This window comes from Drosophila biarmipes, unplaced genomic scaffold (assembly GCF_025231255.1).
Source record: "Drosophila biarmipes strain raj3 unplaced genomic scaffold, RU_DBia_V1.1 ptg000023l, whole genome shotgun sequence".
Classification (NCBI taxonomy): domain Eukaryota; kingdom Metazoa; phylum Arthropoda; class Insecta; order Diptera; family Drosophilidae; genus Drosophila; species Drosophila biarmipes.
The window spans coordinates 408,100-422,052 of NW_026114540.1; the positions used below are offsets into that span (position 1 = coordinate 408,100).

Consider the following 13,953-nt stretch of genomic DNA (forward strand, 5'->3'; position numbering starts at 1 on the left):
GACATCGTCAACATAGACATAAAACGATTTCCCTATCTGCTCTCTCAATACGTCATCAATTGCCCTTTGAAACATGATACTAACATTTTTTTAGCCAAAAAGGCAACCGGCAGAATTCATACTTTCCTCCGTGGACAGAAAATTAGGGTTTTTCACAATCTTGCTCCACCAGGAAAATTTTGTGATAGCCGGAATTTAAGTCCAGGGTTGTAAAGTATTTGGCTTTGCCAAGGTTTGCCAGTATTAACTCGTTACTTTGCCAGGGGTATTTATCAGAAATGGTTTTTTTCGTTCAGTTTCCTGAAAACGATTACCAAACATTTCTACCTACCATCTGTCTCATCTGACCATTTTTTATCGACCACCCAAGTTGGATTATTGTACGGCGATCTCGATGGGGTAATAAAATTAGACTTTAGTAGTAGTAGACTTCTTTTATTAACAAACTCTGCGACCCCCATTGCACGTTTTAGAGTATACTGGGTTGTTATTATCAGTGCGAATAGCTGTCACAACATTTGTGTTGTACAGCAAGGTTTGAGTTGCGTTGGAGACGACTTTAGATCCTTATTTCATCATTTCGATCAACATATTTTTCACAGACTCTAGAACGACTACGTCCTTTATGTTGATAAATTACATTGTCGCATTCAAGGAACTGCAGGTCCTCGGACACGTAACCATACAAAATTTTTTTAGTTTGCATATCGAGGGTGACTCCCACCTGCGTTAGCACGTCGAAGCCTATGATTCCGTCAAATGTTGTTAGGGAATCTAATATACAAAATGGGAAAGTTGTTCCCAAGACGTTTACTAGGCACTTCAAATGTATGCCGCTGGACACGTGAATTGAATTCATGCGAAACGGTGAGGCTACTGGCGTTACATTTTTAAGCTTTATATAACTTTTCGCTGCCCCTGTGTCAAGAAGAATTTTTAAAGTTCTCCCAGCCAGCCGTCGTTCAAAGAACGGTAGCCAGGACCACTCTCTAAAAAATTGCGCGAAAAGTCAGAATTCTGTGAGTTCTGGTTTCAGCCTCCCTAGTTAATGTCATTGCCTATGAAAAGTCTTTTGGCTGTGCCGCAAATACAACTGCCCTCTGTTTTTTTTTTTTTTTTTGGTACTGAGATAAACACGTGTAAAGCGTCCGCCCTTACCTCAGTGTTGAGCAGTGTGGCTCTTTCAGTAGTTCGGTTAGTTTACGCTCAACTTCATAGTATTGCTTGAGGCTTTGGTCACTTTGACGAACCGCCTCAAGCTGTTGTCGCAACAGCCGCAACGAACTTTGATCTGCGTAGGCGCAGTCTAATCTTGCCAGAATGACATCCAAATTAACTACAGTATGCTGTGATACCAGCAACGCTCGATGTGGGCCTCAATTTTATTCCTGGTTATGGTAACGACTTGATAATAGGCATAGCTGCTCTGGTATATATTTATGTTAAAAGGTTTATTACTACATTTTTTCGTACCCAAGGGTGCTCAACATGAGCTGCACCCAACAAATCAAGCAGTAGCCCAGTTGGTAACAGTACTAGACGCTCAGAATCACCAAGTGGCTATGAAAATTGCTGATCATATTTAATCCCGACTCACTAACTCGACGGCAGACTGACCCACCGAAGCGGCCAGCACATTGTTGCATTTTCAGCCGAATCAAACCACTGACCTACTCTAGAACATAACTCTTGTTAGTAAAGTTCCGTGTTCTAAGTAGTATATAAGCAAGTACCAACTTAAGAATAAATCAGCTATCAACGCACTCATAACTCCGCGGTTCTACTTCCTACTTCTGGTAATAGGCTTTGTAACGCATCAACAAGGTTGATAAATGAATGAATAAGGTGAACAACATCTGTGTGACTTATATGGATATATCAAAATTGTATACAGGCTGGTGCACTTTACTACCTGCCGAAGTACGGTTATGGTCGATCATGGTCTTTGCTCTGGCAGCGCGACACCCGGGAGTTGTCAAATTATATTCATGGTCTGCCCTTATCTGAGTGCGGTTATTCATAAGCGGCACCTACGTTCAACTTAAGACGGTTGTTTATCTGGCATGAGCCTTTGTATGGTCTCAGAAGAGATAGTCGTGCTTATTATATTAAGATATATTATAGTAGTATGGTATTGTATTATTATCATATCTGGCATTAGTATATATATTTGTGGCTGAAAAAGGAAAGGTTTCCGGCCTCGCACGGAAACAAATATGCATACATATTTATACCTGCAAACAGAAAATATGGATAAAAGAAATTTTTCTTTGACATATTATTATGAGAGGCATCGTTTTTGCCGGCATAATTAACGTCGTAGTTGGGTCATGGGATCTTGGTCAGCCTCTCTCCTCTTCAACATTACGAGTATAAATATTTAAAGTGCATTGAAAATATTATTAGTGCGTAAAGTTCGTCAGTCGTCAGTCCACACTCCACAAGCTTAGCTGTCGCTTGATCGCAATACGATCGTGTAATGTTTCGGCCATATTCCCTCCCCTTCACACGTTTAAGAGATCGTCGCAGGCCGCACAATACAATCAAGGTCCTCTCTGTGTACTTTATTGTCAAGGTTGTTCGTCGAAAGTTATGTCATTGTTCTTGACCTACTCCACTTCTTGCATATGCACAGTTCTAGCATACCATGGTAAAGTGTGGGCTTAAGCATATGTAATCTACTTGACAATTATTTTATTAGCGGAGAGTATCATGCACACAACAGCAAAACGCTGATTATTCAGGACTGCAAACATCGATCAAAGGGCTCATGCAATTGAACATACAACTACAAGGCTGATACTGGCCGTCGAAAAGTTAATAAAAGTCTATAAAACTGTTGTGAACAGCACGAATACTTATATGCTTTTAGAAAGGAACCGGGTTCCGAAATACTTACCGCCCTTTTTAATCCAGTGCGACGAGAATATACATATGCAATATGCCTGAGGCATGCGTCGTCCCTAAGTGGACTTTATCTAAGAAACAGCTGAACAATCATCAGAAGCATGAGGATTTCGAGTACTGCGGCCACAAGCATGTGGTTGATCTTCCCTCTTTCTTTGATTATAATAGCGGAGATAGTCTGACACATGAAAATCTTTCGAGCTATTTGTGTCCTCCTCAAGGGCTGCTGGATCCTGGTGGCAGATCCTGGAGGCAGAGGACACCGTGGACGACTGCCCCTGGGAAAGTCGCCTTTCCTCGGAGCTGGCGTCTTCCGTCAGCAAGACACCAGAATGGATTCTCCCCCCTTTTTTTTTAAACGGTCTAAGGTCAAATGCATTCGAAAATTATAGAATATATATAATTATAATTAAGGAAGTTTTGCTCCTGACACTCTACCAGCGAGGAGCCTATCCATGGTTATTGAAGAAACCGCAAGAACCCTCCGGAGCTGCAGCGCAATGGCAGCACATGTTACAAAGGGAGTTCCTCCCAATACAAATTTACAATTTAAGTGTGTGTACACATATTTGCTAAGGTGGTAGAAAATGGGATAAGTTTGAGTTTTTGTTTTTACAGATTTACACCAGAGCGATTTTAACCATACTTAAGTGTATTATTTTGAAAACAGAATATTCATTCTTAAAAAACTTGTAAGAATATTCTGATATAAATGCTCTCTATATAAGAACGAAAAGAAAAATTAAAAACGTTTTTTAAACAAACTTTTTGATAATTATATACTTATGACTGTATTAATAGTTTAGTAGTTGAGATAATCAATCACTTTAACTTGATTCAAGCACAAAAAAAAGTTGTAACTTCCGAAATATCATATTTTTTATACCCTTTCAGAGGGTATAATGATTTCAGGCAGAAGTTTACAACGCAGTAAAGGAGAAGTATCCGACCCCATAAAGTATATATATTCTTGATCAGCATCACAAGACGAGTCGATCTAGCCATGTCCGTCTGTACGTCCGTTTCTACGCAAACTAGTCTCTCAGTTTTAAAGCTGAAACTTGCCCAAAAATCTTCTTTCTATTGCAGGTAGTATATAAGTCGGAACCAGCCGGGTCGGACAACTATATCTTATAGCGCCCATAGGAACTATCGGGGAAAAAATTGTAAAAAAATTATATCTTAGGTGTTTTTTTAACATATACCTCTCTAAGCTTGGATATACCATTTTTAAATTAGTTCTGAATTTTGCATTACATTTTATCAAAATCGGACAACTATTCATATAGCTCCAATAGGAACAATCGGAAAATTAGTGGTAAAATAATATTGAAAAATTATATCTTCGGTGTTTTTTAACTTATAACCTCCTACTCTTAAAAATGACATTTTTTAATTAGTTCTGAATTTCGAATTAAATTTTATTAAAATCGGACGACTATATCATATAGCTGTTATAGGAACGATCGGATAATTGGTGGAAAATAATGTGAATCAAATTATAGCTTGAGGCTTTTTGACTTATTATCTTTTAATATTGGGAATATAAATTTTTATATTTTAAAGAATTTCGAATTCAATTTTATAAAATTATTGATTATTTTTTATAGCTGCAAGGGTATACAAACTTCAGCTTTCCGAAGTTAACTTCCTTTCTTTTTTTAGAATATTTTCAACTGTGAAATTTACAATTTTCTCTCCCTGTGTACTTTACCAAATTAAAAAATCTCCTTTTTCTTGCTTGTACTATCGCAAATTTTGAAAATTTGTAGATGGCCGATAAAAATAGTTGTTTATCGGTGGAAAAAAAGGTCAGTATGTAGCATTTCGCCGACGTATGACGGAATTGGAGTTACCCCAAGTTCTGTTTCTTGGGGTGTCTGTCATACTACATCGGACGCTAGTATGAACATTTATGGAAAATAACACTCACGAAGGACTTGTTTGATATTTTCCTGAGCAGCTCTACGTGCTCGATAAATTTGTAATTATTTTAATATGTTTACTTTTATCAGAAAAAGTATAAAGTATAAAGTATCGGTTCAGGCACTACTTTGCGTTTTATATGATTGTCTGATACCTAAAACAATTTAAAGGTTTTTCTGTTTTTTCTATTGATGTTTTGTCGCGAAAGAGCGTCGGCGACATAATTTTTGTTGCCCGGAGTGTATATGACCTTTTCGCCGTAGTCATTAACAAATCCTTTCCAACGCTTTAATTTGTCATTTGGGCTTTTTGTCCGGGGCAGCGAACGTTAGCGGCTTATGGTCTGTGTAGACTCTTATGTCACGTGTGCCATACAAATATTGACTTGAGTCACATCACATAGTGACATTTCTGATGCCAAAATAATGCGTCTTTTTTCTGATCGTTAAAATTTATTTGAATTTTTTTAGACATGTGTTTATTTACGGAACCGTTTTCTCCTGGAGGTTGGTAAGTGGCCTGGCTTTTGTAAATCCTTTATGAAACACCTAGAATAGCTAGCCAGTCCTAAGAATGATCTTAGTGAGTATAAGCTTGGCGGTTCTGTGTATTGCTTAATGGCTGCTACCTTTTCAGGGTCAGTTGTAGCCCCGTTTCGGGTTAATACGAAGCCGAGGTATTGGACACTTTCTTTAAAAAATGGCTTTGACTGACATGCTCTTTTTCGTTTTCCAAAAAGATTATGACATCGTCAACATAGACATAAAACGATTTCCCTATCTGCTCTCTCAATACGTCATCAATTGCCCTTTGAAACATGATACTAACATTTTTTTAGCCAAAAAGGCAACCGGCAGAATTCATACTTTCCTCCGTGGACAGGGTTTTTCACAATCTTGCTCCACCAGGAAAATTTTGTGATAGCCGGAATTTAAGTCCAGGGTTGTAAAGTATTTGGCTTTGCCAAGGTTTGCCAGTATTAACTCGTTACTTTGCCAGGGGTATTTATCAGAAATGGTTTTTTTCGTTCAGTTTCCTGAAAACGATTACCAAACATTTCTACCTACCATCTGTCTCATCTGACCATTTTTTATCGACCACCCAAGTTGGATTATTGTACGGCGATCTCGATGGGGTAATAAAATTAGACTTTAGTAGTAGTAGACTTCTTTTATTAACAAACTCTGCGACCCCCATTGCACGTTTTAGAGTATACTGGGTTGTTATTATCAGTGCGAATAGCTGTCACAACATTTGTGTTGTACAGCAAGGTTTGAGTTGCGTTGGAGACGACTTTAGATCCTTATTTCATCATTTCGATCAACATATTTTTCACAGACTCTAGAACGACTACGTCCTTTATGTTGATAAATTACATTGTCGCATTCAAGGAACTGCAGGTCCTCGGACACGTAACCATACAAAATTTTTTTAGTTTGCATATCGAGGGTGACTCCCACCTGCGTTAGCACGTCGAAGCCTATGATTCCGTCAAATGTTGTTAGGGAATCTAATATACAAAATGGGAAAGTTGTTCCCAAGACGTTTACTAGGCACTTCAAATGTATGCCGCTGGACACGTGAATTGAATTCATGCGAAACGGTGAGGCTACTGGCGTTACATTTTTAAGCTTTATATAACTTTTCGCTGCCCCTGTGTCAAGAAGAATTTTTAAAGTTCTCCCAGCCAGCCGTCGTTCAAAGAACGGTAGCCAGGACCACTCTCTAAAAAATTGCGCGAAAAGTCAGAATTCTGTGAGTTCTGGTTTCAGCCTCCCTAGTTAATGCCATTGCCTATGAAAAGTCTTTTGGCTGTGCCGCAAATACAACTGCCCTCTGTTTTTTTTTTTTTTTTTGGTACTGAGATAAACACGTGTAAAGCGTCCGCCCTTACCTCAGTGTTGAGCAGTGTGGCTCTTTCAGTAGTTCGGTTAGTTTACGCTCAACTTCATAGTATTGCTTGAGGCTTTGGTCACTTTGACGAACCGCCTCAAGCTGTTGTCGCAACAGCCGCAACGAACTTTGATCTGCGTAGGCGCAGTCTAATCTTGCCAGAATGACATCCAAATTAACTACAGTATGCTGTGATACCAGCAACGCTCGATGTGGGCCTCAATTTTATTCCTGGTTATGGTAACGACTTGATAATAGGCACAGCTGCTCTGGTATATATTTATGTTAAAAGGTTTATTACTAAATTTTTTCGTACCCAAGGGTGCTCAACATGAGCTGCACCCAACAAATCAAGCAGTAGCCCAGTTGGTAACAGTACTAGACGCTCAGAATCACCAAGTGGCTATGAAAATTGCTGATCATATTTAATCCCGACTCACTAACTCGACGGCAGACTGACCCACCGAAGCGGCCAGCACATTGTTGCATTTTCAGCCGAATCAAACCACTGACCTACTCTAGAACATAACTCTTGTTAGTAAAGTTCCGTGTTCTAAGTAGTATATAAGCAAGTACCAACTTAAGAATAAATCAGCTATCAACGCACTCATAACTCCGCGGTTCTACTTCCTACTTCTGGTAATAGGCTTTGTAACGCATCAACAAGGTTGATAAATGAATGAATAAGGTGAACAACATCTGTGTGACTTATATGGATATATCAAAATTGTATACAGGCTGGTGCACTTTACTACCTGCCGAAGTACGGTTATGGTCGATCATGGTCTTTGCTCTGGCAGCGCGACACCCGGGAGTTGTCAAATTATATTCATGGTCTGCCCTTATCTGAGTGCGGTTATTCATAAGCGGCACCTACGTTCAACTTAAGACGGTTGTTTATCTGGCATGAGCCTTTGTATGGTCTCAGAAGAGATAGTCGTGCTTATTATATTAAGATATATTATAGTAGTATGGTATTGTATTATTATCATATCTGGCATTAGTATATATATTTGTGGCTGAAAAAGGAAAGGTTTCCGGCCTCGCACGGAAACAAATATGCATACATATTTATACCTGCAAACAGAAAATATGGATAAAATAAATTTTTCTTTGACATTATGAGAGGCATCGTTTTTGCCGGCATAATTAACGTCGTAGTTGGGTCATGGGATCTTGGTCAGCCTCTCTCCTCTTCAACATTACGAGTATAAATATTTAAAGTGCATTGAAAATATTATTAGTGCGTAAAGTTCGTCAGTCGTCAGTCCACACTCCACAAGCTTAGCTGTCGCTTGATCGCAATACGATCGTGTAATGTTTCGGCCATATTCCCTCCCCTTCACACATTTAAGAGATCGTCGCAGGCCGCACAATACGATCAAGGTCCTCTCTGTGTACTTTATTGTCAAGGTTGTTCGTCGAAAGTTATGTCATTGTTCTTGACCTACTCCACTTCTTGCATATGCACAGCTCTAGCATACCATGGTAAAGTGTGGGCTAAAGCATATGTAATCTACTTGACAATTATTTTATTAGCGGAGAGTATCATGCACACATCAGCAAAACGCTGATTATTCAGGACTGCAAACATCGATCAAAGGGCTCATGCAATTGAACATACAACTACAAGGCTGATACTGGCCGTCGAAAAGTTAATAAAAGTCTATAAAACTGTTGTGAACTGCACGAATACTTATATGCTTTTAGAAAGGAACCGGGTTCCGAAAAACTTACCGCCCTTTTTTATCCAGTGCGACGAGAATATACATATGCAATATGCCTGAGGCATGCGTCGTCCCTAAGTGGACTTTATCTAAGAAACAGCTGAACAATCATCAGAAGCATGAGGATTTCGAGTACTGCGGCCACAAGCATGTGGTTGATCTTCCCTCTTTCTTTGATTATAATAGCGGAGATAGTCTGACACATGAAAATCTTTCGAGCTATTTGTGTCCTCCTCAAGGGCTGCTGGATCCTGGTGGCTGATCCTGGAGGCAGAGGTCACCGTGGACGACTGCCCCTGGGAAAGTCGCCTTTCCTCGGAGCTGGCGTCTTCCGTCAGCAAGACACCAGAATGGATTCTCCCCCCTTTTTTTTTTTTAAAACGCTCTAAGGTCAAATGCATTCGAAAATTGTAGAATATATATAATTATAATTAAGGAAGTTTTGCTCCTGACACTCTACCAGCGAGGAGCCTATCCATGGTTATTCAAGAAACCGCAAGAACCCTCCGGAGCTGCTTCGCAATGGCAGCACATGTATAGCAGTATAAACTGTTACACGAATTAATTAACTTTATTAGACTTGACCGTTCTCTTTCACTTCCTATTCGCAATTGCTTGGTTTTACATACGATTACTTGAAGTTGGCTGCGATCAACATCGATACTTAGCATTTTACCAGAGTTGCCAGATTGGCCGCTTTATCACAGAAGATACTTGTAATTGCTAGAGACTATTAAATAGCTAGCCGTTACATTCAAATACTAAATAATATACACTTACATCGAAAGGTTAAAGTTACCTATACCTATACATAGCAGAGTTGTACTTAGTTATACTTATATCAAGTCACTTATCCTACTACAATTCGGCCATCCTGACTGGTTGATCACCTGATCAAGACATATTGACTTAAAATTTATGCTTATTTTATCTTTACAATATATAGATACTTAAGTGGTATTTTCTCGTTATAGGGTACATTTTTATTTCTGTTTTTTAGCTTTTTTAGTTTTTATCCAATGTCTTAAATTTTGCGCACTCCAAACACCTAAATAAGGACTACGTGCTACTTGGAAAACTTCGACGTCTTTTAATAAGAATCTGTCATTGCGCATCGCTTTTGCAATCACATATGGTCCTTTATGTTTGGGAATCAGTTTCCTAGCAGTTCCAACAGTCGAGTCAAAATTTTTCACCATTACATAGTCTCCTTTTTTATAATTTCTAGCCTTTACTCGACTTTTGTTATACAATTTTTTGCATTATAATCTTGAACTTGCTTTTGGTAGGCCTCAGCTTTTTTTCTTATCTTTGTTAAACTATCTAATTTCTTATTTTCATTTATGTCCTCCAGCTTTTCCTTAAGTTCATCCACAATCTTTCCTTTTTGTTCTACTCCAAACAGCATTTTACTCGGAAGTTGTTTTATACTTCTGTGCAACGTATTATTTAAAGCATGTTCTATTTTATCTATAACATTGTCCCAGTATACACCTTTACTTTGATCAACTAATTTTGCTATCATTGGTCCAAGGCTCCTGTTAATCCTTTCAACTTGACCATTGGCTTGTGGTGAGCCTGTGGCTATCTTGATGTGCTTCACATTACATTCTTCCATGAATTCTTCGAAGTCTTTAGATGTAAAACAACTACCCCGGTCTGAAATTATGCATTTTGGCCTACTATAGGCCCTAAAGTAATCTTTCAATGCCGTTATAACCACCCTAGTGCTTGTTGATTTAGTTGAATAAAGTCTTACAAACTTTGTGAATCCGTCAACTACCACAAAAATGTGTTTTTTTGCTCTTGACGAGTCTACTGGACCATAATGGTCAATGTGTATTAACTCGAATGGTTTGTTTCCTTTGGGAATACTGTGCAAAAAACCTTCTTGTTTACCTGATTTTGGTGAAAACGCTACACACTTTAAACAATTTTCTATATGTGCAACGCACTTTTCTTTTAAATTTGGAAACCAATAAGTTTTTGAAATTATGTCCATCATTTTATCTCTTTCTATATGTCCTATTTCGTTGTGGTATTTATATAGTACCTGATCTTCCATTTCTTCTGGCACATAGAATAGTATCCTATCGTCATTTGCTTTTCTGTACACTACCCCATTTCTCATTTCAAATAATTTAAGTTCTGCCTCCTCTAAAATCGTTTTAAGCTTCTTAATTTTTAAATCCATTCCTTGACAGATGACTTTTATTTCCCGCTCTGTGACATATCTCAAGATCATAGTTTTCCATCTCCAAAGCCCATCTTGATATCTTCGGGTTAAGTTCTGCTTTATGGAGTGTTAACTTAAGTGCAATACAGTCGGTTACCAATTTTACATGTTTCCCCTGCAAATATATCCTAAATCTACGAAGAGCATAGATAACCGCCAAAGTCTCAAGCTCAAAACTATGTAACTTAGCCTCATCTGCTGTAGTACGCTTAGATAAATAGAACACAGGATGTAACTTGCCATCATCTTTCCTCTGCAACAGTACAGCACCAAATCCTAGAGCGCTTGCGTCACAATGTAATTCCGCATCGTCCTTGTGATTATATAACTCCAGTACTGGTGACTCAATAAGTTTTTCCTTTAACGTGAGAAAACAACTCATTTCTTCTTCACCAAATTAAAATGGTTTGTCCTTCCTTAACAAGTCATACAATGGTTTTGCTATTGTAGAGAAATCTTTTATAAACCTTCGAAAATATGAAGAAAGTCCCAAAAAACTTTGTACTGCCTGAACCTTCGTGGGAACTGGAAAATTTTTTACGGCTTCAATGCCCTTATCATCTGCCCTAATGCCATTCTCAGAAATCAAAAATCCCAAATACTTTATATTTGCTTTCAAAAACTCACATTTATCCATTTTAAGTTCTAATCTGTTCTGTGTAAGCCTTTTAAAGATTTCATCTAATGTTTCTAAATGTTCATTAATATCTTTGCTGGCGACCATTATATCATCCATATACACTACTACTTTGTTTTCTCTAATCATATCATCGAAGATTTTATTAACAAAGCGTTGAAAAACAGCTGGTGCATTTTTGATACCCATTGGCATTCTTAAAAACTCGAATTGTCCTAGTGGTGTTACGAAGGAAGTATATTTTACAGATTCCTTATCAACAAAAACATGAAAATATCCATTTTTAAGATCTAACTTTGAGAATACTTTTTTGTCAACTAATTTATCTAATAAATCATCTATGTGTGGCAGAGGGTAATTGTCTTTCAGCAGTGTTTTGTTCAGTTTCCTATAATCAATGCATAATCTAATCTCACCTGTTTTTTTCTTCACTAATACTATCGGAGATGCAAATTCTGATTCGATTGGTCTTATTATCTCACTTTTCAAATATTCGTCTAGTAATTTTTGAAGCTTGTCCTTTTCTGTATATGATAATCGTCGAGGACTGCAACTGAAAGGTTTTGCATTATCTAGACATAGTTTCATTTCTGCTCTAATCATTGGTTTTTCAGGTCTAGTTGCTTTCACATAACTGTTTTTCAGTATTTTTAAGAAACGACATTGTATTTCATAGGTAGTGCTTTTGTCCCAGTTAAAATCTATAGTTTCGCTGCTTGTAAAGTCGATATTAAGTATTTCGGTTTCAAAATTTTCAATTTCCAGTTGCCCTTTTGTACCTGTAGTCGTTGGTTCTTTAATAACCGTTTTCTGTATATTTTGACTGTATTGCTTTGCATTTGTTAATTCAGTTGTTTCACCGTTAAATCTCATAACTATCTGATCAATATCTTCGTTGTTTTGCCTTGTAACTGTTTGACCTCTGCTTTTACTATTCTGTCCCATAACTGTTTGACTTACATTTTCACTATTTTGTCTCATAACTGTTTGACCTTTGCTTCTACTATTCTGTCCCATAACTGTTTGACTTACATTTTCACTATTTTTTCTCATAACTGTTTGACCTTTGCTTCTACTGTTCTGTCCCATAACTGTTTGACTTACATTTTCACTATTTTGTCTCATAACTGTTTGACCTATGCTTCTACTATTCTGTCCCATAACTGTTTGACTTACATTTTCACTATTTTGTCTCATAACTGTTTGACTCGTTTCTTCATTATGATCATTATGATTTTTTACGACTGCGTGTTCTGCCTTTAAAACTTTAGTCGGCAATTCCAAAACATTATCGGTTAAACAGTCATCTAAACACTGAATATTATGATTTACTTCAGCGACGCGCAAAGACAGATCCCTAGCGGCAGTCGTTGTGTCCATTTTGGTTGTATCTTCTACAGTTATCATCTTTAAAGTTCTTAAATCTAAATTTAAATCACAAGCTTGCATAAAATTTCTACCCAAAATCACATCATGTATCATAGACTCATTGGCGACAACTGTTACATTAAAGTAATATTTTATTGTTCCTTTTAATACAAAACATAAAATTTTTCCGTAGATTTGTAATGGGCTTCTATTTATACCAAAATATTGTTCTTTGACTTCATGTAATTGGGCCTCCCTGGGCAACAAAGATATTTTAAGCAACGAAATTGGACTGCCAGAGTCTAAGATGCATGCTGTAACCATAGGAGATATAATTTGACTGTCAAAATGGATTTTAATATACCTTACATATTTATTTACAGCATTTCCCTTTCTTTCCTCACATTGGGCTACAAAGTGGCCAAACTTGCCACAAGCATAGCAGAATCCTGGCTTCCTTGCTGGTTTTCGACAATCCTTAGCGATGTGTCCTCTGGCGTTGCAGTTACTGCAGCGGAATCCTCTGGTGCTGCTCCTATTCTTGTTAAGCTCCTTTGACGCTGACTCATTTGACTTATCCAAACGGATACCAGCAAACGCACGGAGAATTTGCTTCGGATTTGTGAAGCATTGGATCCGGGCCTGATCCCGCAAATTCTGTGCTGGTATTCCCTCGACTATCTGGTCAACCAATTCGTCTGGATCAATGTTGATGCTGCTTGCCAGCATTGTCTTTGCCTCAAAATACACCGCAAACTTTTCGCCGTAATGCCACTTCAAGTCCTCAAATTTGCGTCGCGCCTCTGCTTTGGACAGTTTATCGCCGAATGCTAGGATCAGCTGTTCCAACAGATTCTCTGCCGGCTCCATAATACGCGTTGCGTTTGCATGCAACCAGCGCTGGGCGATGCCTTTTAGTTTAGCCACAATCACCATTTTTACGCACACTGCATCCAAGTTGTACATTTCAGCAATGTTGCGTACTTGCTGAGTCCAAACGTTTGCGCAAGATGATCCATCGTAATCCATGATCATTTCTTTGGCAAACGAAAGTGACAAACTTGGCGATTCTGATTCTTTGTTTACAACTGCCATTCGTCGTTGCTCAACACCGTTGCCTAGATCGCTATCGGTGCCGCTATCGATATGAGCACTCCCATCGGCGTTTGGTATTTTTCCGCTCACAGCTTCCTGGAAGTTTTCGCATTGAACTGCTTGCTTACCTCCCTTGATGCTCACTGCTTGATTGCAGTTTTCGG

The 13,953-nt window shown here is 38.2% G+C and overlaps 1 protein-coding gene across 1 annotated transcript; it reads right to left on the bottom strand.

The window, feature by feature from the left end:
* Positions 1 to 12,884: 12,884 nt before the first annotated feature.
* Positions 12,885 to 13,687, bottom strand: LOC127012150 (uncharacterized). The gene is made up of 2 exons (XM_050890370.1): positions 13,064 to 13,687; positions 12,885 to 13,008 (listed from the first exon to the last, which is right to left on the bottom strand). The coding sequence occupies exons 1-2, from the start codon at positions 13,658 to 13,660 to the stop codon at positions 12,997 to 12,999; spliced, it is 609 nt and encodes a 202-aa protein (XP_050746327.1). The 5' UTR covers positions 13,661 to 13,687; the 3' UTR covers positions 12,885 to 12,996.
* Between the last annotated feature and the right edge of the window lie 266 nt (positions 13,688 to 13,953).

Excerpts from the sequence above, each read along its gene's own strand:
- LOC127012150 (XM_050890370.1), bottom strand. The coding sequence starts at position 13,660 with ATGTACAACTTGGATGCAGTGTGCGTAAAAATGGTGATTGTGGCTAAA.